We start from the raw sequence: 27849 nt of genomic DNA, 5'->3' as shown, positions 1-27849 counted from the left end.
GAATTTACTCAGAATGGTGCCAAAACCAAAAAACATCCAGTGAGCAGCAGTTCATGGATGGAAACACCTTCTTGATCAGAGCTCAACAGAGAATGGCCAGACTGGTTTGAACTGATAACTCATAAAACCACTCTGTACAATTGTGGTGAGAAGAATATAATCTCAGAATGCTATTCTGAGATACGGGTTGGCGCTGTTTTGGCAGAACGAGGGTGGGCCTACACAATTTTAGGCAGGTGGTTTTAATGTTGTGGTTGATTGTTGTATGTATCTTTATGAAACTGTTGAGGTTAATAAAGTAAAAAGAGTTAAAATACACAGTTTAACAAATATGGTTTGTGGGTTGAAATGTGCTGAAATCTTTGATGCAACCTGTTTTTAGAAAATAGAGCTTTGAAATTTGAAATTCCACCTTTGTTTCCTATCGATTGATGTCATAGTAATGAACTATTCCTAGAATGATAGTATTTTTTACTGGTAGACTAAAACAACTTGAATTGAGCCATGCTCATGCCACCCATGTAGATAATGTGCACGCATTATGTATGCATTGTGTACGCAAATGTCTTTTATGAATACAGCATAGTGGGATTCAAGTTCGGTTCAATTGAGTCCATAACTTAAGCATCCACTTTATCTAGTTTGAAGTATGCGCTGACTGACTTTATGAAAGGCTTCTGACGTAAATCTGCATCTGTGCGTAAGGAAGACCCATTGCTCTCAGAAGCACTGCATGTGAGAGGTCTCTTGTGAGCAGCATTTGAGCCTAATGATGGTCCACTTCAGAGACTTTTCAGTGCTTTCATTATTATTATCCCCTCCTCACTCTCCTTTCTTTCTTTATTTTGATGAGCAACTGAAAGCGGGCTTGTTCCATGCACTCATGTCTTAAATTAGAACTGGGCAATTCGTCTTTTGATCTGCACTTGACATGATTGAAATAAAAAAAAAATTGTGTTTGCTCAGTTTGTTAAAACCCTTAAAGGAGATGGATGATATTTATTAAAACATGCAAATCACAGATTTGGATTCTATTATATTTTGTACAACAAGAAACTAGAGTACTTACTGTATACTGTAATTTGTATAGAATTCGTTTTGAAATGTATAAATGATCTAAATCAGAAACTATGGTGTTTGTCTGGTAGGTACAGTTTGGGCTGGCATCCATTGGCGAGTTGTTTGCTTATTCACCTTATTTACAATATTGTACATATTTACAGTAGCGCCATCTTTAATTTTCGAGTTTCGACTTTTTGGATCTTTCCTCTGACGAAACAATTGAAAACATCAGAGGTGTTTGAACAGGTAGCATTGAAATCGAAGCGTGCACTGAGATGAATCAAGTGAAAAATATTAATTTATTCATTAGACTTATTCCTTGAACATGTTAGCATGGCATTCCCCACTGAATTTTATCCTGACTTTTGAAAAACATATTAAGTTGACTCTGGCATCGTCGATGGGCACAGCACGTGATGACATATGATGCAGGTTCAAGTGTTGGACTTTGCTGCTTTAAGTAAGACAGTAGCTGCCACGTTGATGGAAAAACAATTCATGCATATTCATGTTATTGATTATTTATTTTAAATATGATGTGAAGACCTTCTTTCTAAATATCTGAGTGTTGTACAGTAGCTAGTATGACCTGTAATGTCTCTTGTATGCAATGCATGGCTTGTTTGTATGGAATGCATAGCATAGCAAAAGAGAAAGTGGCTGTGAGAAAGAAGTAACGCAAAAATAACGCAACATTTTTTTCTAATTAATTCATTTACTTTTTTAAGGCATAACACAATATTTTAACAAGTTACATTTAAAAGTAACATTACCTAACACTGGTTGTTATTACTTCATATTTTGGGGTCACAGGGTCAATAAACACGTCCCAGGATGAAGTATGTTTGGAATCTATTCATACTAAAAATGCATGCCTAAAGAACTAACTGTTTTACAAGCTGAGAAGTGCATGCTTTATCAAATACAGAACATACTCTGACAGTATGCGATTTCAAACGCAGAGAGTATCTACAGAAGTAATTGTTTTTTATATGTTGCACTGACACCTATCGGTAGCATCATGCAATAGCAATAGTTCTCAGTCCAATGTCATTGTAGCAATGCACTTTTCGCAGTTAGCCATTATTAATCATACTGAACTCAATCATATCTTCATTGAATCCATTTCTGAACTTACCATGTGGTTGTTATTGTGTATAAAGGAACAACAGCATCCTCTAGTGTCTGAACAATGGCATTAAAAACTTTCTGGAAGAAAAAAGCTGTTTTGTTCAGGGGGGCAGAAACAGGGTATGCAATCTATACAATGTTTAGGGGCACCACGCAAAAGGTGTGCCAAACCAGCCCAAAGGGTCAGAATGGACAGTTAAACATTCAAGTGGGACTTTCATGTCCTCTACATAACAAAACATATCATACATAAAAAGTGTCTCTGTTCTATATATGGAAATAGAATAGCTTGGTAAGACTAATGCTATAGATCCATGTTTTGCATCAATCAACTTACTGCATGAGTGAAGTGCAAATTAGCGTGTCACCAGATAACAGTAAGAGTTATTAGTACTTACAAAAACTTGTTCCTTATTTCAAAGTTGTGTAGTACAGTAAACAGATATGCCCAAATGCACTAAGCATTTCTGCTGCCAACCTCAGATGTAAGATATGCTGAGGCAATGTTTGAAAGACAGTGAGATAATGTGTGCTAACTCATTGGAAGAAAACTACAGGAACTGACAGTTGGAGGAGGGTGAAAAACATTCACAAAGGCTCACGCTGTCACACGCTAAACCAAAATGCACCAGGCAACAGACTATGCACTCCTTGGAGTCTCAGGAGGACCACCACCACCTGCACTGCCCGTCAAACAGCGCAGGTAAGGCATGCTAGTGTTGCATCTTGACAAATGTGAGTTGTCATGCAGGAAACCTCATACTGTGAAAATTAGCAGTCGCTTAGCAATGTAAAAGGTGTATTGAACCAATATCATGTTCTTGTGTTATGAGTTGCTTGATCTCACAAAATTATTATGTGCTCATATTTAGGAGCAAGTGTTCTTCCAGCTCAAGCTCCATTCAGAGTCTACAGTTGAAGGTAGGGGATCTACACTCGTCCGGACCACAGACCCCTTTGTCTCCATTTACGGAGGTGTTCACCACACCTACTGACTGTAATGCGGCCCACTGTCCTATACATCATCGCTATGGTGAGTACTTTATGGGTGTATTTGTAAAGATTGACACAGCAAATTTTTACAGCAATCAATAAGGATATAAATATTGTGAGAACTGCATCCTTTAATCTTTCATATGCACAGCTTTCCCCATTCTGATTAAGTTCTTTTACACTTTATTTATTTTATACAAATAATATACTGAGGGAAGTAGCACCTGAAACCAAAAGGGAAGCCACCAGACAGACAGCATAACCACACAGAGTCAATGTCTCACAACATAATAGGAACCAAGTTAGTTCCCACTGAATTTATTTTCATTGTTCCATGACACATGACATTCTCTTGCAGTGATGCACCAAGTCTTAGTATGCATGTGTACATGCAACAGCAAAATAGTGTTTGTCATGTGTACTGTTTGCTTAGAACATCACCAGACGAGATTCTTCTCAGACCAAATTCCTCCTCCGATACCCAAAAAGACTCTGACGAGAACCCTATCCCTCCCAATGGATGCTCTAGACCCACCTTATCATAACCACACAAGAACCTGCAACTATGACAATCCCCTCTACATGATAATGCCATTCCAAGGCCCACTGATGCTAAAAGAGGAGGACAAAGAAGAGCTACATCAAGCTCAGTCCTTGTACCAGGTAACCTTTGATACGCCAGATGAACAGCTTTACGGATTCCTCAGAAACTTCCAAAGCATTGAGCATGTTTCCGTGAGCATTCAAAGGTGTCATCTTCAGTTCCTGAGGAACACATTACAGACCATTGAAATGAACATCTTCCTAAATGAGCAGGATATGGAGATGGTGAAGACAACTCAACCTGATGATTTCTTATTGTGTGGACAGCAGTGGTCTAACAGGGATGTTTTCTACTTGGTGCGTTGTCCAAAGCTTCCTGGAAAGCTGTTTTCAGCAAAGGTAAGTACAACAGTACTACTAACATATTAGATACACTGGACGAAATACATTACACAATGAATCTAGCTATTACATGTGGCAATGTGCAATTGTTTGTGTATATGTAAGGAATAATATAGGGGTTTCAATCCACAACTACAAGTAGGCCATGAACACTTTCCCAGGCTGAGCCTATGAACCACAAACAGTATGCACACCCTTATAAGGCAACACCAGCTCACAGTACCAAACCCTCATACCACACTCCTTTCAATAAGCCAGGTGTTAAGCAATAGCACCAGCATTTTGACATGTGCCACACTGAGTTAAGAGCTTTATAGTCACAGAGCAATTGTTTTTATAGCACATGCAAGACTTCTTAGTGTAAGGGACTTAAACACCATTCATATCTAACATGCCTATTGGTCTGTTGCAAAACCAAGTGAGCTGCCTCGCTGCCTACATAGGCAACTACCTCCTATAGCAGCATCCTAACTTAAATGGAGTCTCATAAGAGACCGATTTGAAATGCTCCATATAGGCAGGGTTGTAAGGGTTATTTTTTAAATGTATTCCACTACAGATTACATGCTGTAAAATGTCATTTGTAAGGTGTTCAGTTAGATTACTCAAGGTCAGTAATGTATTCTAAATACTTTGGATTACTTCTTCAGCACTGGTAGATTTTTTCACTTGTTTTGACTATAAAAACTCTGTCAGTACAGTAAGACACATGTTAAAAATACATTCTCTGAAAAACCAAAATATCTTATGCAGTGATCTTGTTTTAGAAACAACAATCTAATTGATCTTGTTCAAGGATTTTTAGATATTTTTTACAGGAAAACAATAAAAAAATTATTATCAAGAATATGATTTTTGTCCTAATATCAAAAGTCTTACTAGATAAAAGAAATTGTGATCCAACGTGAATTTTCTTGATAAAAAATATGATCGTGCTGGTAACACGTGCATGTAGATTGGCTAGAAATAGCACTTTAGCTTAGGGTAAAACTAACAATTTACACAAGCTTTATTTCTATTTCTTCTGCTCCAAACTTACTTCTCTGTCTGCTCATACGAATGTAACATCATAAGAAAGTGTTTCACCGCTGTTCAAATGCACTTTGGATCGCATCATTTATATGTATAAATGTTTTCCATCTGAAAGGACTAAATATTAAATAAAACAAAAGACAATAAAATGCAAAGTAATCTCTTCAGTAATCAAAATACTTTTTGAATGTAACTATTCTAATTTCAATTGTAACTGTAATGGAATAGTAACCAATATTTTGTATTTTAAATGGAGTGGTGGTGGCGTAGTGGGCTAAAGCACTGCACTGCCAAGCAGAAGATTGTTGGTTTGATCCCCACTACCACCACCATTGTGTCCTTGAGCAAGGCACTTAACTCCTGGTTGCTCCGGGGGGATTTTCCCTGTAATAAGTGCACTGTAAGTCACTTTGGATAAAAGAGTCTGCCAAATGCGTAAAAGTAAATACATGTAATCCTGTTACATGTATTCAGTTACTCCCCAACACTGTAAATAGGTAGCAACTCCAAGCACAATTCAAATAGCATTCTATAGAATAAGGAATACTTCATTTTTCCTCATGCCATTTCGGTAAATTAGAATTTGACCAAAATTAGTAATCTTAGGATGAAGCATAATTAATATACTTTGGAACAGCCTTCATGTCGGATGCATGCCAGTGATGCCTTAAATTGCTGCCTCTGGAGGCAGATCACTAGGTTTTGTAACAGAACCTATTTAACTAACAGAATCAAAGAAAACATGTATACTTAAGACAGACTCCTTAATGTTTTTTGCAGGTTCACAGAGGGGATTCCATATTAGATTGCTCTACATTTATGCAGCATCCAAACATTGAACAAGGTGTGGTCCATTTCCTGCAATGCACAACTGCAGATCAAAGTTATGCCTCACAATCAGAGACTGCTCAGACAACATCAGAGTCATCACATGGGGGCAGCACTGAGGTTTGCCAACAGCAAACCGTTGTCTCTCTTTTGAAGAAAGGTGTCGATGTGACTGTAGTAAGAGACTTTCCATTGGGGACACTGGATGACTTTGTTGAGGATGGACAAATCTTGCACTGGACTCATCCTGAGGTTTATGAAAGGAGGCTTTGTCTTCTTGTCCTCCAGTTGGTATTAGGACTTAAGCATTTAGGAAGTAATAATGTCCTTCACAGGGAACTGAAACCAGAGTGTGTCATGTTAGTGTGGCCTAGTTTCAGACCGGTTGAAAGTAGGGAAAACCCAACAGAGATCAAGACAAGATGGGATATGAAGGAGATGATCTCAATACCCAAGGAGAAACTAGATGAGGAAATGAAAGGTGAGACGTGTCAAAACCTTTGGAAGAAGTGGGGGACCCCTCGTGTGGTGCTGAGCAGCCATTTTGAGGATGAAGTCTTTCAAGTAACAACTTCCCTGGAGTTCCAGTTGGGGAACTTGCTTAAGAACTGTTTGCATCTTACAGACAGTGGGTCATTGATGTGGAAAGCACCACAATACTCTCCATACACTCAAGGTTTGAAGTGGCTAGTCACCCATCTAACATCCAAGAAACCAGGGCTACAAATGAAGGATGTGTCAAGTGTCCTCCAGGCCTTGCTTTGGGGTCCACAAAAGCAACTTATCCAGCAGAACCAACTAGAAAGCATTGTGCTTCCTAATTATCTACTACTTAAGCAATCTCTTTTTGTTCTCAAGCTTGCAGAGAGGGGGCTGTTTCAGGATCACCACAGCTTGGACTGGGAAGACTATCTCTGTCTGCAATATCTATCCTTCACTAACCCAGAGACTGCACACATTGGCCTTCACGTCTTTGATAGGATAGATTAAATAAAAATGCAAATGCTGTTAATTACATTAATTGCCACTTGTAGAGAAGTGTAGCCCAAAGGGCTGTAATCATATGGAATCAAGTTATCTTTGCTATAGGGGCTAAATGAGCAGTTTTGTTATCTAGAATAGATCACCCTGTCTAACATATCCCTGTTGTAATTACGTTTTAGGTCTGTACATCATTTTCACGTTAATAAAACTACTCTTCACCCCAGCCCTTTCTTTAGTGCTTCTTGTGACAACATCCAAATAAAGCATTTGAGATGCACATTAAATTATCAACTTTTATCCATCCATCTTCATGGTCAGTTTACTCACAGAACAAACAGTGTCAATATAAGCTACATATTATGAACTAAGCTTATTGGAGTTTGACCTTGTGGTTTACTTATTAGCAATGCACTACTTGGAAAAATTGGCATTAAAGCACGTCCTGCAGGGTCAGAAGGGCAATAAAGACAAGCTCTGAAAATTCTGTTAGATAAGCGCAAGATACAGTCTTATAATTTTACAATATGCATATGGAACTGAAAAGAGGTAGCAAGACAAAGGCCGTGTAAGGGGAGCAATTTTTTTTTATTCTGCACACTGTAGCAATCATGCAGATAGACCCTATTGAAGTATAACTAAAAACTTCAAGACTCATGCACACATTAAGATACAAACAATTTAAAACAGAAGGAAAAAGAAAAGTTAACATAACAGCAATGAAAACCATAATTCTACAAACATTGTTGCCTGGGGGTCTTAACCATAAATATTATGCCCTAAAAATGTTCACCATGTAGGAATGGGAGAGGGGAAATAAGCAAAGAATCCAACTGCTTTTGGAGATAAACCATTACCACTGGGGTTTACGGAATAATGGTAACTGTGGAAATTTAGTTTACACTAGTGCAAATATGACTGAAAACACAGCACAACCCTTACAAGAACTACAACGTAGTAATTAACATGAGTCAACTGGACACATTCATACTCTAAATGGTGACCATGTTGGGTGAGATACAGCTTAGATATGAGAAGTAATGATGTGATTGATAATCTTTAGTCATCATTTTCGGAGTCTCTTTCGATGCTATAAGCCATGAAGAAAGCGTCGGGGCGGGTTGGGACAAGGGGATGACCTGGTCTCACAATCTCAAAGCCCATGAAACTGAACGTCCTCAGCAGTGATGCTGGATACAGTAAGATAAAGAGAGACATCAACAAGACAGAACAAAAAGGCATTACAGAGAAGAACTGCAATTAGCCTTACCTCTGTCATCTCGGTTCTTGTGGAAGCAGATGAAAACGTGGTCAACCTGTAGTTTCTCCTCTGCAAACTCCAGCAAAAGTGAAAAACTGTTGTGAAAGAACAAGAGGCAATGGGTGAATAATAAATGAAAATCAATCCACCACATGAAACTTGTTTGAGCCAAAAACAACTTTTCCATAGCAAAACAAGCAAGCAGGTAGAAAAAACAAAAAAGCAAACCTGTCTTTGCTTCCTTCTGGGAGGACACCAGTGGGGATTTCAATGTAAAGGTTTGCACCTTTCAGTGCCCCCCTCCAGACGAAGTGCTTACTCTGAGAACAGCGACGCTCAAAGAGCAAAAAACGTACACGGCTGTTCAGCTGAGGAGCTTCCTCAAGAACCAGTAACTGAGCATCCTACAGAAAATACAATACAGTTATATGCATACCACTTCCCATATACGACTGTAATACAGCCATTTGGAACAAAGACAAAATGCAGCACTGCATGAAAGACATTCAATTCATTAACATGAGAAATCAGATGAGGTGGCAATTCTAACCTCACTTCCTACTGGTGATGGGACGAATATGTAGTAATGATAACAATAACTGTACAAGTACAAGCAGTACATGTAGTTCAATAGTTTTAGGGCTGGGTATCACCAGCCACCTCACAATACGCATTGCGATACATCACGATCTCGTGGTTCGATTTTGCTTTCATTTTAAATTCATTTGGGTATAGTTCATTTATAAATCCATTTTGCTTACATAAAGTATTAAAGACTTTCCTTTCAGCCAATGCGGTTACTCATTATACAAGTGACCTAACTTGTTAGATTACAGACATACATTTTATTTTATCATTAGTTTTTCAAAATTTTGGTGACATTTTAGCTTCATTAAAAATGTAGTCCATGTAATAAATCAATAAATGTGTGTATTAAAATTGCATATATACAGTATATTGTTACATGCCTAATTTGTGTAACTAGAGGCAGCAGGTACATGATAGCTGTGCTGTATGTGTAAACCTCACTCTGACTGTAGAGAACAGAAAGGATATAGACACATTATTAAACAAATGGTTTGCTTTAATCTAGTATATGGACTCACATTACACCGTCAAAACGTGAGCGACCTTGGCATTTTAAGAATCGACATTGGATTTTTTTTTTATCTTTGTACGAAACCAAACACATGAGGTCCAGCATGTCCGTGAGAGAAACTGTGAATCCTGCAAAATCGGTTTGTCTCTTTCATGCCTCATAGAAGCATCTGACTGCACTGAAAATATCACAGTAACATGGATCCAAGTATTGATACAATATCGTGAGCAAAAGATAGCGATGTATCGATATTTGATTGTATCGACAGCCAAGTAGTTACTCACGATTTAAGTAAATTACACCGTAATAAGAGCAACATAAAATAAGGGTGACCTACTGTTTTATTTAACTTTTTTTTAAACCAAGTGACTGCTTTAACACGTTTTATATTTTCTGCTGACTAGTCATTAATAAATGGTACAAATGTGTAACATGGACACAGTTTGATATTTTTATATAATTTATATATATATATACACAAAAACATTTACAGAATAGAATCTTTATTTCCACATGACCAAGGCAGGAGAAATTTACTTCAATCACTTTCACGTGACTTGATAAGCAACCCAAAGCTCTATACTTACAGAATAGAATAGCTTGGCTGAAAGACTGTGATCCCGCTGATCATTCCCTCGCCCACCTGGGATCTTCAGGGGTGGGAGAGGGACATCAGGAACACCACAGAGGCCCCGGAAACAGGTTACTGCAGCGATGGGAACTGAAAACACAACACATGACACATTAGCTCTCAAAGAACAATATAAAACCATGTTTGCCTGTAATTAACCGAGGTTAAAGAAACTACAGGGAGGTATTTTGATGGGATTATTACATAAGACGTGCCATGTACACTGGAATTACACACTGTTAACAGCCCCACTGAAGCAAAGCAGGGTTGAGGCTGGTCAGTACCTAGATGGGAGACCTTCTGGGAAAACTAAGGTTGCTGCTGGAAGAGGTGTTATAAAGGCCAGCAAGGGGTGCTCATACTCTAGTCTGTGTGGGTCCTAATGCCCAGTATAGTGATGGGGTCACTATACTGTAAAAAAAGGTATTGTCCTTCCGACGAGCTGTTAATCCAAGGTCCTGACTTGGAAGCCATGAAAAATCCCAGGACACTTCGAGTAGGGGTGTAACCCTGGTGTCCTGGACAAATTCCCCCCATTAGACCTCAATCATGGCTTCCTAATAATTCCCATCCATTAATTGGCTCAATCACAATAGTCTCTGCTCCACCAATAGCTAGTGTGTAGCGAGTGAACTGGCGCACTATGGCTGCAAACACTGGTGGTGGGTGAGGAGTCCCATGTTCATGGTGTAAAGTGCTTTGAGTGTAGTGTCAGATAAGTCCTACATAAATTAAATTAACAAACCACTCTCTTCCTCTCAGTCTGAAAGACAAGGAAATATGTAGAGTGCACAGTGGAGCCATACATCAACAAAAATTACTAGGGTTACCCAGCAGCACAATGTGTGGGGTAAGTTGACTTTTTTTCCTTCCATTGTTATTGCCTCTGCGTTAATTTGGCATGCAAGCAATCTATTCAAAATTTGTTGGTTATGAAATATGAGGAAATACACGGTCATTCAATGTTGATGTAATAACTTTTGCCAAATATGCACATCTGTCATGCGAGCCGGTTTTGTTTCAGCCAGTATAGACCTTTGTCATGCCTGTTTGGTCACCTTTTTAATTCATGGTTTATCAGGTAACCAGTTAAAGCTGGTAGTGAATCAATTAAAAGAATTACCATCAAGTTTTAATTATAACAATGTCAAAATAAGGGAGCCGTTTAGGTAGGAAATTAAATATTACATTAACTGTAACCTGTATATACATGATCTATATAGATCATTGACAAACAAAAGGCCAAACTGGGCATCTTACCACATGGCTCGAGCGTGTTACCGCAGAGATAAAGTGACGTAGCATTCATGCACAACTTGCCACGTTCCCCACATAACCACATTATAGCGACCACGAGGAGATTACCCCATGTGACCATCCTCCCTAGAATCCAGGCCAATTTGGTTGCTTAGGAGACCTGGCTGGAGTCACTCAGCACGCCCTGGATTCGATCTTGGAATCCAGGGGTGGTAGCCAGCGTCAATACACAGAGCTACGCAGGCCACCCCCACATCTTTATTCTTTCATTCTTAACTTACTTCGAAAAATGTTTGAAAACTTTTTGGAAATTGATGATCAAGTTGCATACATGCATGGAATGTGCAAGGAAAGTATTTTAAGACTTTCGCCGCATGACCTTTTTAAAGTCAGTCAAATTTTCAAATCTGAAAATCTGGCTAAAACAAAAAGGTGTTTGAGTTTGTTTTGGAGGCTTGTAACAAATGGCCAGGGCAAACTTTCAGGAGAACTTCATACTGGCTGCTAAACACCTTAGTGCCATTGATCCATGTCATCGGTAGATGTGACTTGCGGTCCAGTAAACATCAACACAGTGCAGCGTTAGAGGGCATGGGTAGCTCAGCAAGTAAAGACGTTGACTACCACACCTGGCATCGCAAGTTCGAATCTGGGGCATGCCGATTGACTCCAGTCAGGCTTCACAAGCAACCAATTGGCCCGGTTGCTAGGGTGGGTAGTCACGTTGAGTTAACCTCTTTGTGGTCGCCTTAATGTGGTCCTCGCTCTTGGTGGGGCACTAGGATAGTTGTGTGTATGAAACTATATCTCTGTGGTAACGTGCTCAAGTGACGTGATAAAACGTACGGATTGACGGTCTCAGACATGGAGGCAACGGAGATTTGTCATCCGCCACTAGGATTGAGGCGAGTCACTACACCACAGAGGACGTAGAGCGCATTGGGAATCCTTAAAACGCACCTCTTCATAAAAATTGACATTTAATGCAACAATTTATTATTATTTTTTTTTTACATTTCAGTCACATAGGCCTAACATCTTTTTTTTCAAGAATTTGAGTTTGGAAAAGACAATCCATCTATTGTGGATAGAGCATTTGGCCAATATTGATCAAGAAGGTGGTGTAAAAGGCAGACATCAGATTAATCAGCTGATACTTTTTTTTTTTTTAATTGATTATTTGTTTTTGCAGATAACCGATAGTTCCAAAAAGAAACTGTCGGCAACAATTGACCCGTTTACCTCTTAAAAGATACCAACATTTTCCATACATTTTGCAAACCAAGACAGATCTATCAAACTGGGATGTCAATTGGGCAATATGTGCTTCTGAAGAAAAAAAAAAAAAAAAGTGCTTGCTTATGTATTTTCATGCCGAAATTAAAGTTTACAAAATAATGGGTAAATTAACTCCTTATGCAAATCTTCAGCAACCCAATTATGGAGCGAGTAGATGCATCACAAATCCATATTCACAGGCTTAAAAATATTCTATGAAAATGATCAGAGGCAATGTTCAGGTAACCTCAAATCATGATTCATCAACGCAGAAGGGCAGTGCCGAAACAACTCAGTGTTCTTCTGCAACTTGCGACATCTGTGGTTGAAACTTAAAATTGCAAGCAAGACAGCACAAAGTTCCTTAGTGCAGCTTTAACTAGTGGCAACAGATAGAGTGTCTTTTCCCCACACCCATTTAACTAGACACTATTGTAAGTAGTTTCTGTCTGCATGAGCAACAATGGCCTAATATCACTTTAGTGTCACATGGAGCAAAGCAATGTGAACACCGCAACAAAAACCTGCACTTCACTTTGTTTGATCCATTGAAAATGTGATAATCCCTGAAGGAAGACTAGCATACATCACCCAGTCTCCACTCATGCAGGACGCAGTGAACCAGTGATGGATGTTCGGATCACGTGGGAAGGGAAGAGCAGTAGTTACACAATAGCCTGCAGCAGATGAATAAACACGTACCCAACATTTAAAGGAGTAAAAGTTTCAATACCAGAACAGGAAACCAAGCCTGTTAATGTGGATTTGTGACACATCTCTTATAAAATGACAAAAGATAGCAGATCAGATGGGCAAATTCATACCAAAAAGGAGACTAGAGGTGTTAAATTATTAACACTCCCTAAACCTACTGGACTGTGCAAGTCAGGTCATGCCTAAAAATAAATTACAAGGCAGAATACAAATTTCAGATGCTGTGATGCACATTTCTCCTTGGTACCTGCTATTTAAAGCAAAGGCTCTGATTTAGCATCGATATCCCATGTAATACTTCTGGAATTAATAGGATTTATTGATGAATTGAGCAAAATCAGCCTTCAATGACATTTTATATATAAGCACTTGATAGCTTGGATTATGTAATTTCTAGAAATATTCTTGCATTGTGATTTCTTTATTTTTATCCCCTTTTCTCCCAGTTTGGAATGCCCAATTCCCACTACTTAGCAGGTCCTCATGGTGGCACGGTTACTCACCTCAATCCGGGTGGCGGAGGACAAGTCTTAGTTGCCTCCGCTTCGGAGGCCGTCAATCCATGCATCATATCACGTGCCTCATTGTGCATGACAACGCGGAGACTCACAGCATGTGGAGGCTCATGCTACTCTCCGCGATTCTCGCACAACTTACCATACTCCCCACAGAGAATATCACTAAATCGCGGCCACGAGGAGGTTACCCCATGTGACTCTACCCTCCCTAGCAACCAGGCCAATTTGGATGATAGGAGACCTGGTTGAAGTCACTCAGCACACCCTGGATTCGAATTTGCAACTGCAGCTGAGCTACCCTGGCCACCAGTCAAGGCCATTTCTTAAAATAAATTAATCATGGTCCTCCATCAGTGTTGGGTAAGTTACTCTTAAAAAATTAATAAATTGACCAATTACATATTCTAGTGTAATTAGATTACTGAAGTAATGCAGTTACATTTGAGACAATTAGTAATTACTTTCTAAAACCCTTATCCTCGACCAGATGAAAAATACAAGGATAGACATGAAACTCTTAATTCTTTCAAATTAATTGAATAAAAGAAATCACGAACTATTCATTCAATTATTCATGAACTGGCCAAAGAATTTAAAGAGCCAGCATTAAAATTAGAAAACGTATTTTAACATTAGATGACACTATTGTTTTTTATAGAATTAAGTATTTAACAATTAAATCAGAAATAACCAATTAAATGACTGAAAAATTAAGTGCAATTCCTTACTTTACATCCCACATTGAAAAAGTAATTTCAGTAATAAATTACACCCAACACTGCCCTCTATCCAGAAAACCGATGACGCACGATAGATGCAAAAACAAGAGGGGGATGGGCGAGGTGATTTAGCCATTAGTACATTATCTTGGATTCAATTATTGTAGCTTAATCCAGATTTAAATAGATAGTTTGGACAAAATGTCTACTCTAAATGTCAGCAAATGATCACAACTCAATCGCTATGAAAATCCCACGATAAAGCAGTGAAACATTAACAAGTATATGAACTTTTACGGTTAGCATGTTAATATTAACCATCTCATGAACACCAATCCGTCAATCACCTGAGCTTTACGATAGCGCACAGATAGAAGTGAATCAATCTAATTATCTTCGCATGCAAATAATATAAAATACATGTAATAAAAATGTGTTACGGGACTATATAGACAATTTTTAAACATTGACCCTTGATTCTCTCAACCGAATTTACAAGAATATTTACATAATTTAAAAGACACTGGCGATGACAAACGTTGGAATGGAAGATTTGACAACGTTCTAGAACGTTCGATGAACGCGACATAAATGTGTTACCTGGAGACGGGCCTGTCAATCATTTTAATCCGGGAGTGAGTGACAACATGAAACAACTGACCAAGCTAGCTCGAATATTTAATATTTTATTATTATAATAAAAAAACAAATCTGAAGGATTTTTTCTGAGGTATTTTGACATAAAAATAAAAAAGCCTTAAACCCCATTCCCCAATTAAAAACAATCAGACGAATATACGTTAGGTCGTCTTTCACTACTACCTACATAGCTAGGCTGTACAGCTAAAACAAGGCCTCGAGCGAGCCAGCTGGCTAACAGCCATTAGCTAGCCAAAACTATTACGTAAAAGTCCCACTTTACCTGTCACTCTCGGGTTTATTACGGGTCATTTCGTTCACTGGCATCTTGGATAAATTACTCTCTTTTTCTCTGACAAAACAGTGGCTATTCAGGATCGTCTGGAGGTTGGATTTAACCATCCGGCCAACGTCAAACCCCTAATTTTTCTCTTTCCCTACTCCAAATGAGTGTGCTAATGCCGTAGGCCCGCTGTATTTATACTCTGAACGCGAGACAGCCAGGAGTGGGCGTGTCTTCTGTGCTACGTCATGTTTTTCTGACCAACAATTAATCCCTGAGTGGAAACAAACATATTCAAATAGAATGTATGCTTACAAAAATATAGGATAATATTATCTAATCTATGCAGAGTGATTTGTACAGTATGCTCAAATCTAAATCTAGAATAATTGGGATAACTACAAATATACGTGTGCCTCTAACGAAGTTACCTAATCTATTAATCATTAAACATAAAATGTTAGCTCACTCTAAACGTAATTAACAATGCAAGATGTACTATTTCATAGATTACTTATCATCTGTCATATAACTGCATGAGTCGTTAACAAAATATGGTTACAGACATGTGCCTTTACTTTTCTGTTATAATATAGTCAAGAAACATAACCTTTAATTAAATAACATATAATGGTTTGATTATGTTGTTTTACACATTTTTTAGAAATGTTGACGTCCAATGACAAACAATCGTTTGCAGTCACGTGATTCTGATAACGCGCGAAATTCAGATTCAATTGAGGCAGGAAGTAGAATGCATTAGTTGATGTGGAGTACTTGGTTTTTCCTTCTATTGTTATTGCCTTTTTGTAAATGCAATTATAATTGTACAATTGTAATTTTTTTTGCCTTCACAATAAAAAATATTCCGCACTGTACTAGTCTATATGCTATTATGAGAGAAAGGTATTACAGAAAATCCCAACATATGTTGGACGTGATCCTTATGGTTATGAAGTGGAGCGATTTTTCAACTGAAATACTTGCCCGCAATCGAGGCGGTAGATAAGCAGCTACCTTTTCCTCCAGACTTTCATGTACTCCAGAAAACAGATGAAAGCATACAAAAGTATGGAGGCATACAACTTTTTTGTTAGTGGTTGGACAATGACTATCGTTTGGTTTTCGTTTGGGTGAGTGGTATTTATTTTTGGTCCTGTGGATTAACCTAGCAACAAATATTAAACGCTACTCCGCCTCTCGATGTTAGCATTACGGTTGTTTACTTTACATTATTAGGTTAACCATTATCATAGTTCCGCAGAAAAGACACTAAAGACACGAATCATCGCGAAACAAGACAGAGGAGTCATTGCACGCCCGAGCGAGAGCGACTAAACGTGCCACGAGGAGGTTACCCCATGTGACCAGGGGCGCCCCCAAGGGGTGGCCAGAGTTTATACAGTGGGCAAATGGTAATTGACAGGCTTCAGAAGCTGCGTGAGCTTAGTGCCCTTCCCCCAGATGGAGATGATGATAAAGCAAGTGAGTACAGCACCCTGTGGCCACCCCTAGTATGATTTTTGCAGGGGGTACTATTAAGTTTGCATAAAAGGAGTGTAGGTCTGAGGAAGAAGGCAGGTGTGAGAACACACTTGAAGATAATGTCCAAAGTGAGCAGGCAGAAGCTGCTACAGGGGATCTTGCAGAGCACAGCGAGGAACAGGCAGAATCAGTGATGGGTTCTGGGTCAGCAGGTGAAGTTAAATAGACAAGACTGTTTAGGTTACCCTTGTTAATGAAATGGATGCTATGTCCTGATGTGGCACGCACACACACACACACACATACAACACCAGAATCGAGTTCTCTTTCGCACTTGAACGAACATTAACACACATAATTATGTCAAAATGTTGGTTTTGTCGAGTATTCTCATAAGAGCGGTCTTAAACGAGTTAAATAACGTCTTAAATGAACGTAAAGAGTTGTGAGAAAATGAGATGCCATGTTAGGCAGCGGCAGATCTTAAAGTCACAGTAGCCTAATAAACCAGTTGCTGTGATGTTATTATTAATGTTAATAAAAGAACAAAGGTATCAGAAAATTGTAGCTTTAATAAGAATTAATCTATATATAATTTATTTATGCAGGGCAGAATGTTTGATAACTTTATTCAATTTCTATATATATATATATATATATATATATATATATATATATATATATATATATATATATATATATATATATATATCTGTTAGACAGGTAGGAAGGCCACAGGTAAATACAACATTTATTCTAATAGGTTATGTGAAGATTGTTTTCAATTCACTTAAATTAAAAGTTGTTATTTTCCATCGCCTAATAAATGTTGAAATGGATATTGCTTTCAATTATACTGTAATGTTGAAAGTCTATCATTAATGTTTTAAAAAAGCAATTTTGTAGACAGTTGTTTTGAACTTGCTGGATTACAAACTGCCATCAAAATGACAAGTTTAATTACATTCCAGCTGCTGTAAGAAGAGGCTACAAACAATTCGACACGGCTGCATTTTCACACACGACAAATTGATTTTGGAAAATTTTTAACCAAAAAAGTTACGGACTGCGGCTTTCAAGTCATATTGTTACATTAACCAGAAACAAATGTAAACAAGTATAACATACATTACACTGAATTTTTAGTTTTTTTTTGGTGCCACCCCAAGATTTTGCTGTGGCCTCCACTGGCCACCCCTATTAAAATTTTCTGGGGGCGCCACTGCATGTGACTCTACCCTCCCTAGCAACCGGGCCAATTTGGTTGCTTAGGAGACCTAGCTGGAGTCACTCAGCACACCCTCGATTCGAACTAGTGACTCCAGGTATTATAACCAGCCTCTTTACCACTGAGCTACCAATTGTCAATTTATTTATACATTTGTTTAGAGGCATTTTTTTTAGACTGAAAAATTTATATCATCGCTAATGATCAGAAGTTTGTTATTTCATAGCTTTTTTTTATTAGTTTGCACTACTACTGTCTTTGTTACTTTTTACATTGAAATGACAAATCAACCACTTGGTAGATCATTACTTTTACCAACCATGACCCATTTATTTGCCATGTTCCTCTAGTTTTTATAATTTCTTACTCCAGTGGGACCACAGACTCACGGATAAATTTGACAAGGCTCAGCAAATAACTCCAATCTTATCAATCAACGACAGTGACTCACCTTGTTTTGTTGCCATGTGTTCGATGGGCATGGCCCTACTTTTCAGAATCTGAAATTTCCTTCGAACTAATCCGATAACCCTTTTGACATGAATACACACATTAGCTATTTTTGTATTTTGTTCCACCTCGTATGCTGACAACTGTCTTTTCCTCTAGTGAATGCAGGTATCTGTAGTGAAGCAGAGTAGAAAACTACACTATCCCCAACATTAAAGCTAGAGTAATATCTCCAGGTAACAGGTTTTTAGGAGGTCACTCTCTTCAGTAATATGCATATTACTAACTCTTCCTCCCCAAGCAGAAGATATGTAAGAGACATACACCGAGCAGAAACATCACAATGTGGTGATGCTTATAGTTTGACCATGTTTGTGCCTAAAAAAACTCCTATGATATTTACATCTAGCATCAGTGCAAGGCCTAACAAGGGTGCAAAAAGCAAAACAAATAAGTAATAAGTAATTATTAAGTAATTAATAAGTTACAGAAATATTAAGTGATTTCATACAAAAATAAAAAGAATAAAAGTAATAATATATATATATATATATATATATATATATATATATATATATATATATATATATAATATTATTATTATTACTACTACTAACACTCAATTCAAAATTGAAAATGGACCATGCTGAAGTCATGAAAAACTCTCAGCTGTGCCTGTCCATCGGTGCTCTGAAGAACTTGAAACCCTGTTTGACACATTGGCTTTGAAACCAGTATCCTTCCTGTATAACCACTCGGGCTTTGCCTGGTAAGAGCCTTGTGTTTTCAGCCACAAACTACTTGTAATTTAGTTTTGAATTATTTTTAATTGACATTTAACATTATATGCACTACATTTATCAGACTTTCACCTTATTCACCATAAAGACTGTTGTCAGCTACACGGTAAGTTCAGACATCTAATTTACAGCTGGCTACAGATTGTCCTAAATGTTTAGACTGTATGTGTTTAATTCTGTTACAACAGTTTATATGTGTATAACACCATTGTAATTAGTTTTAATGTTCTCAATTAAATTACGTTCATAGACATTGTTGTTGCAAAATGGATTTATGCATGAAATTCTGTTGAAATCTGTCAACATCAAACTTTGTTTTATTCTTTACGTCCCTGGATAGTTCCAGCAAGGATCATCAAAGCAAGTATGTTTCCCTTTGATCTACTAATATGAGTGGACTCTGTCGAGGGTGGACTCTGTAATTGCATGTGCAAATTTATTGCTCACTGTAAAATCTTAATTAGTTGAGCTTACTACGATTTTTTAAGGCAATTGGTGTGCATGCTTTTTCTAAGTAAAGAGACTTATTCGGTTCATGTAAACTGAACTTAAATATTGAAGTGAAGTTAAGTAGTTAGATAAACTTAACTGATATGTTATTATATTATAATCTGTTTTTTTATTATTATTATTATTTAAATATTTTTATAGATTTTTAGCACATCTTTATAAGGGAAATTATGTCTGGACTCTAGGTTAGCCAAATGGCACATTGGATTCTCCAGAGCACTTCTTAATGCACATACATCTACACTTTTGTAAAGTAAATTGAGTAAAGAAGGATTACTTAAATAGAACGGGCTCCAAGTTCACCAGAGGTAACATTAATCACCCTATTGGTGACTTCACACAAATCACAACTATCAACCAGCTACAACAAAACAACAGCAATAGTCATAACAATTAAAACTACACGTTTTTTTTAATAACAGCTATTATATTTCTACACAATTTCCTTTGTCTTGACCAAACATTTATCATTTATTTAAGGGCAAGGGTGGCAATTTTGTACTTGATCATTTTGAGTAAGTTGACAAAGCCAAAGATTAAAGAACATAAATATTTGAGTTATGATTTCAAAATGTGACATTTCAAATACTGTTTAATGAGGACCACATGATTGTTTTTATTAATTACAACTTTAGGGTTTAGAGAGTAATGGTAACTTAATTAAAACTAAGTAAGAATGGCAAAAAAAAACTTCTGAGTAATTTATTTTTTACAATTTCAGATAATTATTAGTATTAACAGTGCATGTAAATTCAGTCTTATGCTGCATCTGCAAAGCGACTGATGTTAGAGTTAACCATGCCCTCTTCAACCAACAGTGAAATATCGGCGCATATTTCCTGCGGAATCCTTGAGCAAGGTCAAAAATCCATGGAAAGGCATCACTTTGAACCGTTGCATATTAGTAGCCATGATAATCATTGTGGTCAGCTCTGGAGTAGAGAAAGTACAAGGTGAATTCATAAAACTGAGCCGTGAGTGTGTGTGTGTGTGTGTGTGTGTGTGTGCGCATATGAGATATCCAATGTACTGTCATTTTGGTAATTGTTGCAAAATAAACCCAGACTGGACCTTCCAGATCAGATCACCTGAAGTGGTGTATTAAGTGATTTCACTTATTACACATCTACTTACCAAACAAATAAATAAACGGACATAACATATTTGTTTAAATGAAAGTTATTTTATTATGTGAGAAGACCATAGAGAGATTCGAGAGGCATGAAATTAACAGTGTTATGTAGGAAAGTGGTCATTATACAAAAACATTTGAATGCAGCGATAAACCACTAACAATGAAGTATTTCGTGGAGCCCTTTAATAAGTACTAATGGTGTCTTACTGTGTAACAGAGACACTAGAGCCATTCTTTGAAGAGACAGAAGAAACTGGATCAGAGCTTCAGAGTGGAGATCTGCAAGAGGTAAGGCTCGTATGATTGTGTTTGGTTTGAAAAATGTGCAGGTAGTTAACCATTTCTGAAACCTTGTGGGTTTTTTCCTGTAGCCTGGTTCATGGTGGGACACCTTTGCATTTTGGAACTGGGGATCTGAGGATAAAATCGAGGAGTTTAGAAAGAAAAGAACAGCAAGACAGAAAGCCGGAAACAAGGTAGTGCCACGAAAGATCCATAACAAGGAAATGGATAAAGGATTACTCAAGGAGAAGGAATTATCTGTGTAAAATTAAATAATAATAAAAAAAAAGAGTGCAAAGAGGATTTCTGAATCAAAAATAACTGATTTAGGTGAATGTGTTCATGTCAATATAAAACCATCTGAAACATCAATGTGAATTTATATTCATTCATTATACATAGAATTGATGCAAGGAAAATGCTTTGTATTTACTTTATTCAAACACAGTAAAATATTTTGATGAGTCCACACAGATGCAAATAATCCTTAACAGCACGTCTAATTATTTCATACAACCCAAAGTGATCTAAAATGTATTGTATATATTTTTGCTTTAATCACCTAATTTACAATTCAAATTACATCTTATTTTTCAAATTTAAAGGAATATTCTGGGTTCAATGCAAGTTGAACTCAAACAACAGAGTTTGTTGACATTACATCATATAACTTTACACAAATAAGTTTAGTAAGTGACTTTATTACTTTATTTTTTGCTTTAAAGAAAAGGAGGGACGAGTCAAATCTAATTTTTCAGGTAATTAATATTATGCCACAAATGCTGTTGAACCCGGAATATTCCTTTAAATATGTACCAGGTCTGTTTGCATCAATTTAGCAAAATGAGAGGCTTTGTTGTGTATTGACAGGCAAAAATAAATGCAGTTTATGCAGATCTGTGAAGTTTTATTCATATATTGCAATATAGACATGAATAAGTGCATTTCTTAGATCAAAGGAGGCCATCAGCGACACCCACACATGGTCGCCACCACATTCCGCTTCTGGGCGATCTGGGTGCCCACGCTCTCCAGCTCAATCACATGCAGGTCAATATAGTCCACTGGCACACAGCAGGGAGAACGAGTGACAAACTGGCCGCTCTCGATATGGTGGTTCAGGAGGATGGCGTGGTTGATGCCATTGTCCACTGGGAAGACGCAGGCTCCAACGCAGTTGTTAATGTTTGCCATTGAGGGCTCAAAATAGTACTTCCTCAAAGAAACGGTCAAGCTCTGAAGTCGACACTGACTGGGCATTGTTGGGCCGTCCTCATCTGCTCTGGCTGTTCTCTGGGCCCGTTCCACCTCCAAGGTACGGAGCACTGTCTGCAAAGCCTTCAGCAGCAAAACAGCCCGGTATTGTGCCTCTTTATAGTCTTGACTGACTATAAATGAATCATGGGGACCAGTATTAAAATCTCTATCCTCTGCTTCTGCTGTATATACTTATTAATGCAATTATAACATATAGGCATATAAAAAAGCTGCTGTACTCACTTGCTTTATCATCATCTCCATCTGGGGGAAGGGCACTAAGCTCACACAGCTTCTGAAGCCTGTCAATTACCATTTGCCCTGCCTCCTTTTTCACCTGAGCAATGGCTTCATCCAGCCGTTGTCTGAGCACAGAAAGTAGAGGAGACTCCAGTGTCAGCTCCACTCGGTGAGTCTGCAGGCTTTGCTGCCTTTGGGGGAAGACAAATGCAGTTGGAGTAGAGGAATTAACCAGTCCCGAAAGGAGGGACTCGGAGGATGACACTCCTAGGGTGAGGGGTGGAAGGGAATCCAGTGCATCCAAAGAGACAGTGCTCGCATCTTCTTGAGGTGTTGGCGCCTCTTTCTCTGGCTGGATGTCATCGAAGAGCTTCTTCAGCTCGCACAGGAAAACAAAAGTTCTGGATGGGGGAAGAGGGCCAGGTGAAGGTCTATGATCCAGAGGAACTCTGGACAAATAAAACAAAAAACAAAATATCGGTTATTTTCGGAATGAAATACTAGCTTTCTGCTTATTGAAAACTGTGCAGGATGTACTGTATACTGCCTAATAATTAAAAAAATAGTGTGTTAAACAGAATGCATTATATAATTATTACTGTTTCAAACAGTAGTATGCTATATTGTTGTGACAAATGTAGTGTTGCATGTTTAATTCAGCAAATGGCGTCCATTATGAACCTCCTGCAAGTGAATAATTTACCCATGGAATTTTAAATGAGGTGTCCTATGCTCATCACTATTTCCACGGTCAGAGAGGAAAAGTAACATCGGCCTCATTGTAATGTTGTTGCCATCCACTTTTCTCATTAGGACTTCCTGAAGCTCAGATAGACTGGGTTTCTGACCTAAAATGAGAAAACAGTTAAAAGGCAATTGTTAAGGGAGGCTTGAGAAGTGTATTTTGGAAGGAGAAAGGTCTTACTGTTTTCAGTCTTCAGTGTCTCAACTGCAAGTCTCAGTTTAAGGTGACTGTGAGTATTATGCTCTCTCTGTCCACCAGTAAGGAAAAGAAAATTCATGCTCTTGGAAATGCAAATCGTCTGGAAGAGAGAGAAACAGAGAAAACACACCATAACAAATTCTCTCATATGTATGTTTGTATGGACAGGTCGATGGCCAATTTCACTGGTTTACTATGTGACAATAAAGGACTACTACTACTACTACTATCTCACCAAAAATATGCATAAAAAACATGCTTTAGTGAAAATTATCATCATGTAAGAGTTGTGGTGTACTGGTTAATGCACAATCCCCAACACAATGGACCTCTTTCATTTTTATATAAATTGTTGCAGAATAGTTTTACAAACTAACAAAAATTTGTTTTGCATGAATGAGGTCAATTGAATTGGTGGTGCTCAAGTTAAAATCTGTCTCAAAACACTTCTGATCTTCTCTTCCCATATTACCCATAATTTCCAGTGCTTCCATATCCTATTACAGTAAAAATAAGTGATGTAATTGCTTAAACGAAAATCATGAGGATAACCTGTTTATATGGATGAATAGAATGACTGCTGAATGTCATTCTCAAACCATCTCCCTTGATGGAATCCACACTGAACAGGAGCATCAAGGAGGCCAGGTTGGTTGGCTGGGCTTGCCTTGGGAATGTGAGGGCCAAAGTAATCTCTCCCTCTTTCTCAGCATCCCAAATATCTACTGAGAAATCCACAATAAAAAGATTGATTAAAATTCATGTCAACTAACATTAGCGTAACTTGTCGTCAAGAATGAATATACAGCTATAAAATACAATTAAAATTTGAAATCCAATTTACGAAGCAGAAGAAAATATATTTACCTTTTGAAGCATGTACAACTTTAAGTCCATTACTTTGTTGGTGTGCACTCTCAGCTAGGCGTGTTAAAGCAGAAACCTGGAAATCTGGTATTGCATCATGTTGCGAACACATTCCGAAGCGCTGGAACTCCGTTGGCTGTTCACTCTCCCTGTTCCAGCCATCTTTCAGGGCTGTCAGGAAATCATCTATTGCATGATTGTGAGCTGTTTGCTCATCTTGCATTGGTACGTCTTCAGTGGCATGTGTTGATTGGTCAGTTGGCTGTTCATTGGCACTGTGGGGCACATGCCCCATATCTCCATTTTCCCGCTCATCTCTATTGCGTCCTGTTGATGAAGGGTGAATCAACCATTATTTGTGAAGGACTCGTGCCTCTGAAAGTTCGAAATGACTGTACATCCTTTCACTATTTCGTCGGTGTTCAACACGCAAGCCCTAATATGCCCCCACTTTTCAAATAGTTCCTACGTACCTGCCAAAACTACAGGGATCATCTCCAAAATTAAGACATCAAATTAATAGCAAAATCACTCTGAAAATTTACGATAATGGGTACACTGATCTGCAAGATGTAAAACAATGCAAAAATTACACAAAAAATGTGTCGAAACAAGAAGAAATTAGAAAGAACTGACCAGAAAGTGGGGTGATCTTCGGTCTGTTGTCCTGTTCCACTGTGGTACCGTATGACCCATCCACCACAGTCAAAGACAGCAACAGCATCATCCCAAATCTTGTCTGGTCAAGCATCTTCTCTGATTCAATCACAAAGAAGTCTAACACTTGTTTTGGGGCGGGTCAGCGATGGGGATGTGCTTTATACACACCTCCCGGTTTCCTGAGAGGAGCCAACCCACAAAGAAAGCTCGTCCTTGGAGTAATGGGGGTATTTGAGGTATGCGGGTTGATGTGTGCATGTCAAAGGATAGTGAATGAATATCACATGCCTTGGAGCTTTGATAAGCTGAGGAACCCATACAGACAATAAACTACTGTGTAGACCACAAACACACAGCTGTAGTGTGAGGATGATAACAGTTTGATCCTAGAGTCTTGAAAAGGTAAACTGTATCAAAGTTCTTTCTTTTCATAGTACATCCCTTTTTAATTTCATTCCCCTGGGATGCAGTTACATGTCCTAAATTATTTGTGTCCTTGTGTCTTTTGAGGTACATTATGTTCCTGTATATTGTAAGTAGTCTTTTGTGTTGTCCTGTATTGCTCGACTCTGGCTGTGAGAAAATATATTTTGTACCCCATTACTATATTACATTCTAGACTTGTTTATAACCTCTTGAATGCTAATATACTGTATATAGATTGTGGAAAAAATCTGGGCAAGTAACCAAAAGGTTAGGTTCAACCAAAAGGTTCAAACCCCACTAGGAGTGATCTATGATCACTGTCCCCTTAAACAAGTCACTTAACCTAAGTTTACTCCAGAGGGACTTTCTTTGTAATTAAGGCTCAGTCACATTTACCTTTGCACTGAAATTCTGCAGGCAAAATACAATCATCTCAAATGGAAATCTGCACAATCAGTAATTTCATCTGATGGCAAAGAAATTTCCCTACACAAATGTTGAGATTTGCAGTGTGGGTAGTGCTTCGTACATAGCTACACTGAATATTTACAATGAATGAGGTAATACTTTTAGCAATGAGTTTCTTTATAACACTCAAAATATAAAGCGTAAAGCTAAATGTGACCAACTTGTTGGAGTCATGGCAGTATTACATCTAGATTCAGCAGTATCTCATTTTGTGAAGCTCTCTCAAGATTTGCGCTTGCTGCTACCAAGGTAAGGGTTCGGTTTGGGGTAAGCTAGAAGCATGGTTGCTCCAGGACTTCAAATGTATACATGTAAAAAAATTATCTTGCAAGACATTTCACAAGAAGAAAATTACCTTCTTAACATGACCATTTGTGGTATATTGGGTAGCGAATGTTCCGGTAACAAGTAAAAGCCATTGTGCTCATAGGGACCTAGGTTTGAATCACAGATACCTGAAAGGTGTCCTGAGTTGTTCCTGGCAGGCTACTCAGCTTTATAGGCTCTATATGGTTAGGATAGGGCCATCTTCCTGCAATGAGTGTTTGAAGTATGTGTTTTAAGGTTGTTTTAGGGCAGTTTATTTACTTAATTTGCTTAATGCAACTTACAGCAAGGTCATTCAAACTGTTAAAGTGTACTCTCAAGGCACTGTAAGTAACTTTGGAGAAGTGTCTGCCAAGTGCATAAATATGAATAGCTAAAAGCATTCAGTATAATTTTAGGTATTGAAAATAAAGTTTGCAGGCTATTTGTCCTTGGTATCTGATGTTACTGAAATACTCTCAAACTCCTAACCCTGCCTCTCGAAGACACGCAGCTGCACATGTTTTCCAGACAGTCAAGGTCTCTGTAGCACTCTAGGTATTTGACCAGTCCCAAGAGATAAGGCAAGGATATATTGGCCAAAAGAATGGCTGAGAACAAGCACAAATAACAGAGGACAAAATGCTAGATAGTTTACCATATCTGGAATTCTTAATGAAAGAAAAATAAGTATTTCTCTAATGTTCAGAATTAGAGAGCAGACAAACAAGTTATCTCTGGTTTCCATATTGTAGAAGATTTTTAAAGAACTTTATGAATACTTTTAAATAGTTCAAGATGAGAATATTAATAAATCTGCAAGGGTCTCAATCTACCTTTAAGGGCACCTTTGTTGGAAGGACACATATTCTGGGACTTTGCTTTTGTCTATTCCAAACAAGCGCAATGCAAACCAACTGGCAAACACCACAACAAGTGTAATCCAGTAAGAAGTATTTCCCAAAACACCGGGGTCTATGTTTTAAAAGCATTTGAAACAGTTCAAGGCGAATCTCTTTCATATCTCATGTTTATTTGAGGTTTTTGTGAGGGGGTCCAAATGACCTCAATGATCTTATATTTTTAACATTATTAAGTATTCCTTTCAATACTAATAAATACACTACAAATACGAAGTTAGCTCTAATAAATAAAATGAAAAATAGTTGACTCAACTTAAGCTTTACTATTCTTACTAGTTTTAATTAAGTTATCATTACTCTCTAAAACCTGAAGTTGTCATTAATAAAAATATTGGTCCTCATTAAACAGTATTTGAAATGTCACATTTTGGAATCATAACTCAAATATTTACGTTCTTTAAACTTTTGCTTTGAGTACAACTTACTCAAAATGATCAATACAAAAGCTGCTGTGTGGAATATACACCCATGGAATCCTTGTCTTCTTAAGAAAGACTT

At 37.8% G+C, this 27849-nt stretch overlaps 3 protein-coding genes across 4 annotated transcripts; 1 reads left to right on the top strand and 2 right to left on the bottom strand.

The window, feature by feature from the left end:
- The first annotated feature begins 2645 nt into the window (after positions 1-2645).
- On the top strand, positions 2646-7188 carry LOC127641464 (inactive tyrosine-protein kinase PEAK1-like). 2 transcript variants are annotated; one of them, XM_052124490.1, is made up of 4 exons: positions 2646-2896; positions 3066-3226; positions 3620-4128; positions 5944-7188. In XM_052124490.1, exons 1-4 carry the CDS (start codon positions 2817-2819, stop codon positions 6979-6981), a joined length of 1788 nt encoding a protein of 595 aa, XP_051980450.1. In that variant the 5' UTR covers positions 2646-2816; the 3' UTR covers positions 6982-7188. The 2 variants fall into 2 exon arrangements, with proteins under 2 accessions (XP_051980450.1, XP_051980451.1); XM_052124491.1 differs by lacking the exon at positions 2646-2896 and having other exon boundaries at positions 3118-3487.
- Positions 7189-7544: 356 nt separating this feature from the next.
- LOC127641407 (ornithine decarboxylase antizyme 1-like) lies at positions 7545-15554 on the bottom strand. The gene is given in 6 exon segments (XM_052124409.1): positions 7545-8162; positions 8243-8328; positions 8462-8637; positions 9920-10006; positions 10008-10053; positions 15372-15554. Coding segments are annotated over 6 exon segments (645 nt in total). The 5' UTR covers positions 15491-15554; the 3' UTR covers positions 7545-8031.
- Positions 15555-22201: 6647 nt separating this feature from the next.
- Positions 22202-24955, bottom strand: LOC127641221 (muellerian-inhibiting factor-like). Its single transcript, XM_052124046.1, has 6 exons — positions 24569-24955; positions 24254-24426; positions 23684-23801; positions 23462-23606; positions 22762-23207; positions 22202-22649 (listed from the first exon to the last, which is right to left on the bottom strand). The coding sequence occupies exons 1-6, from the start codon at positions 24861-24863 to the stop codon at positions 22228-22230; spliced, it is 1599 nt and encodes a 532-aa protein (XP_051980006.1). The 5' UTR covers positions 24864-24955; the 3' UTR covers positions 22202-22227.
- Positions 24956-27849: the final 2894 nt, after the last annotated feature.

This window comes from Xyrauchen texanus, chromosome 50 (genome assembly GCF_025860055.1).
Source record: "Xyrauchen texanus isolate HMW12.3.18 chromosome 50, RBS_HiC_50CHRs, whole genome shotgun sequence".
Lineage (NCBI taxonomy): Eukaryota > Metazoa > Chordata > Actinopteri > Cypriniformes > Catostomidae > Xyrauchen > Xyrauchen texanus.
The sequence above is the reverse complement of the archived record's forward strand: the minus strand, read 5'-3'. Positions and strand labels throughout refer to the sequence as shown.

Bases quoted from the DNA above. Each gene is read 5' to 3' on its own strand.
- LOC127641221 (XM_052124046.1), bottom strand. From the start codon at position 24,863: ATGGGGCATGTGCCCCACAGTGCCAATGAACAGCCAACTGACCAATCA. The intron at 24,427-24,568 runs GTAAATATATTT...TGGATTTCTCAG, and splicing joins AGTTGTACATGCTTCAAAAG to TAGATATTTGGGATGCTGAG. The intron at 23,607-23,683 runs GTAAGACCTTTC...TTCTCATTTTAG, and splicing joins GACACTGAAGACTGAAAACA to GTCAGAAACCCAGTCTATCT.
- LOC127641464 (XM_052124490.1), top strand. From the start codon at position 2,817: ATGCACCAGGCAACAGACTATGCACTCCTTGGAGTCTCAGGAGGACCA. The intron at 2,897-3,065 runs GTAAGGCATGCT...GCTCATATTTAG, and splicing joins CTGCCCGTCAAACAGCGCAG to GAGCAAGTGTTCTTCCAGCT. The intron at 4,129-5,943 runs GTAAGTACAACA...TGTTTTTTGCAG, and splicing joins GAAAGCTGTTTTCAGCAAAG to GTTCACAGAGGGGATTCCAT.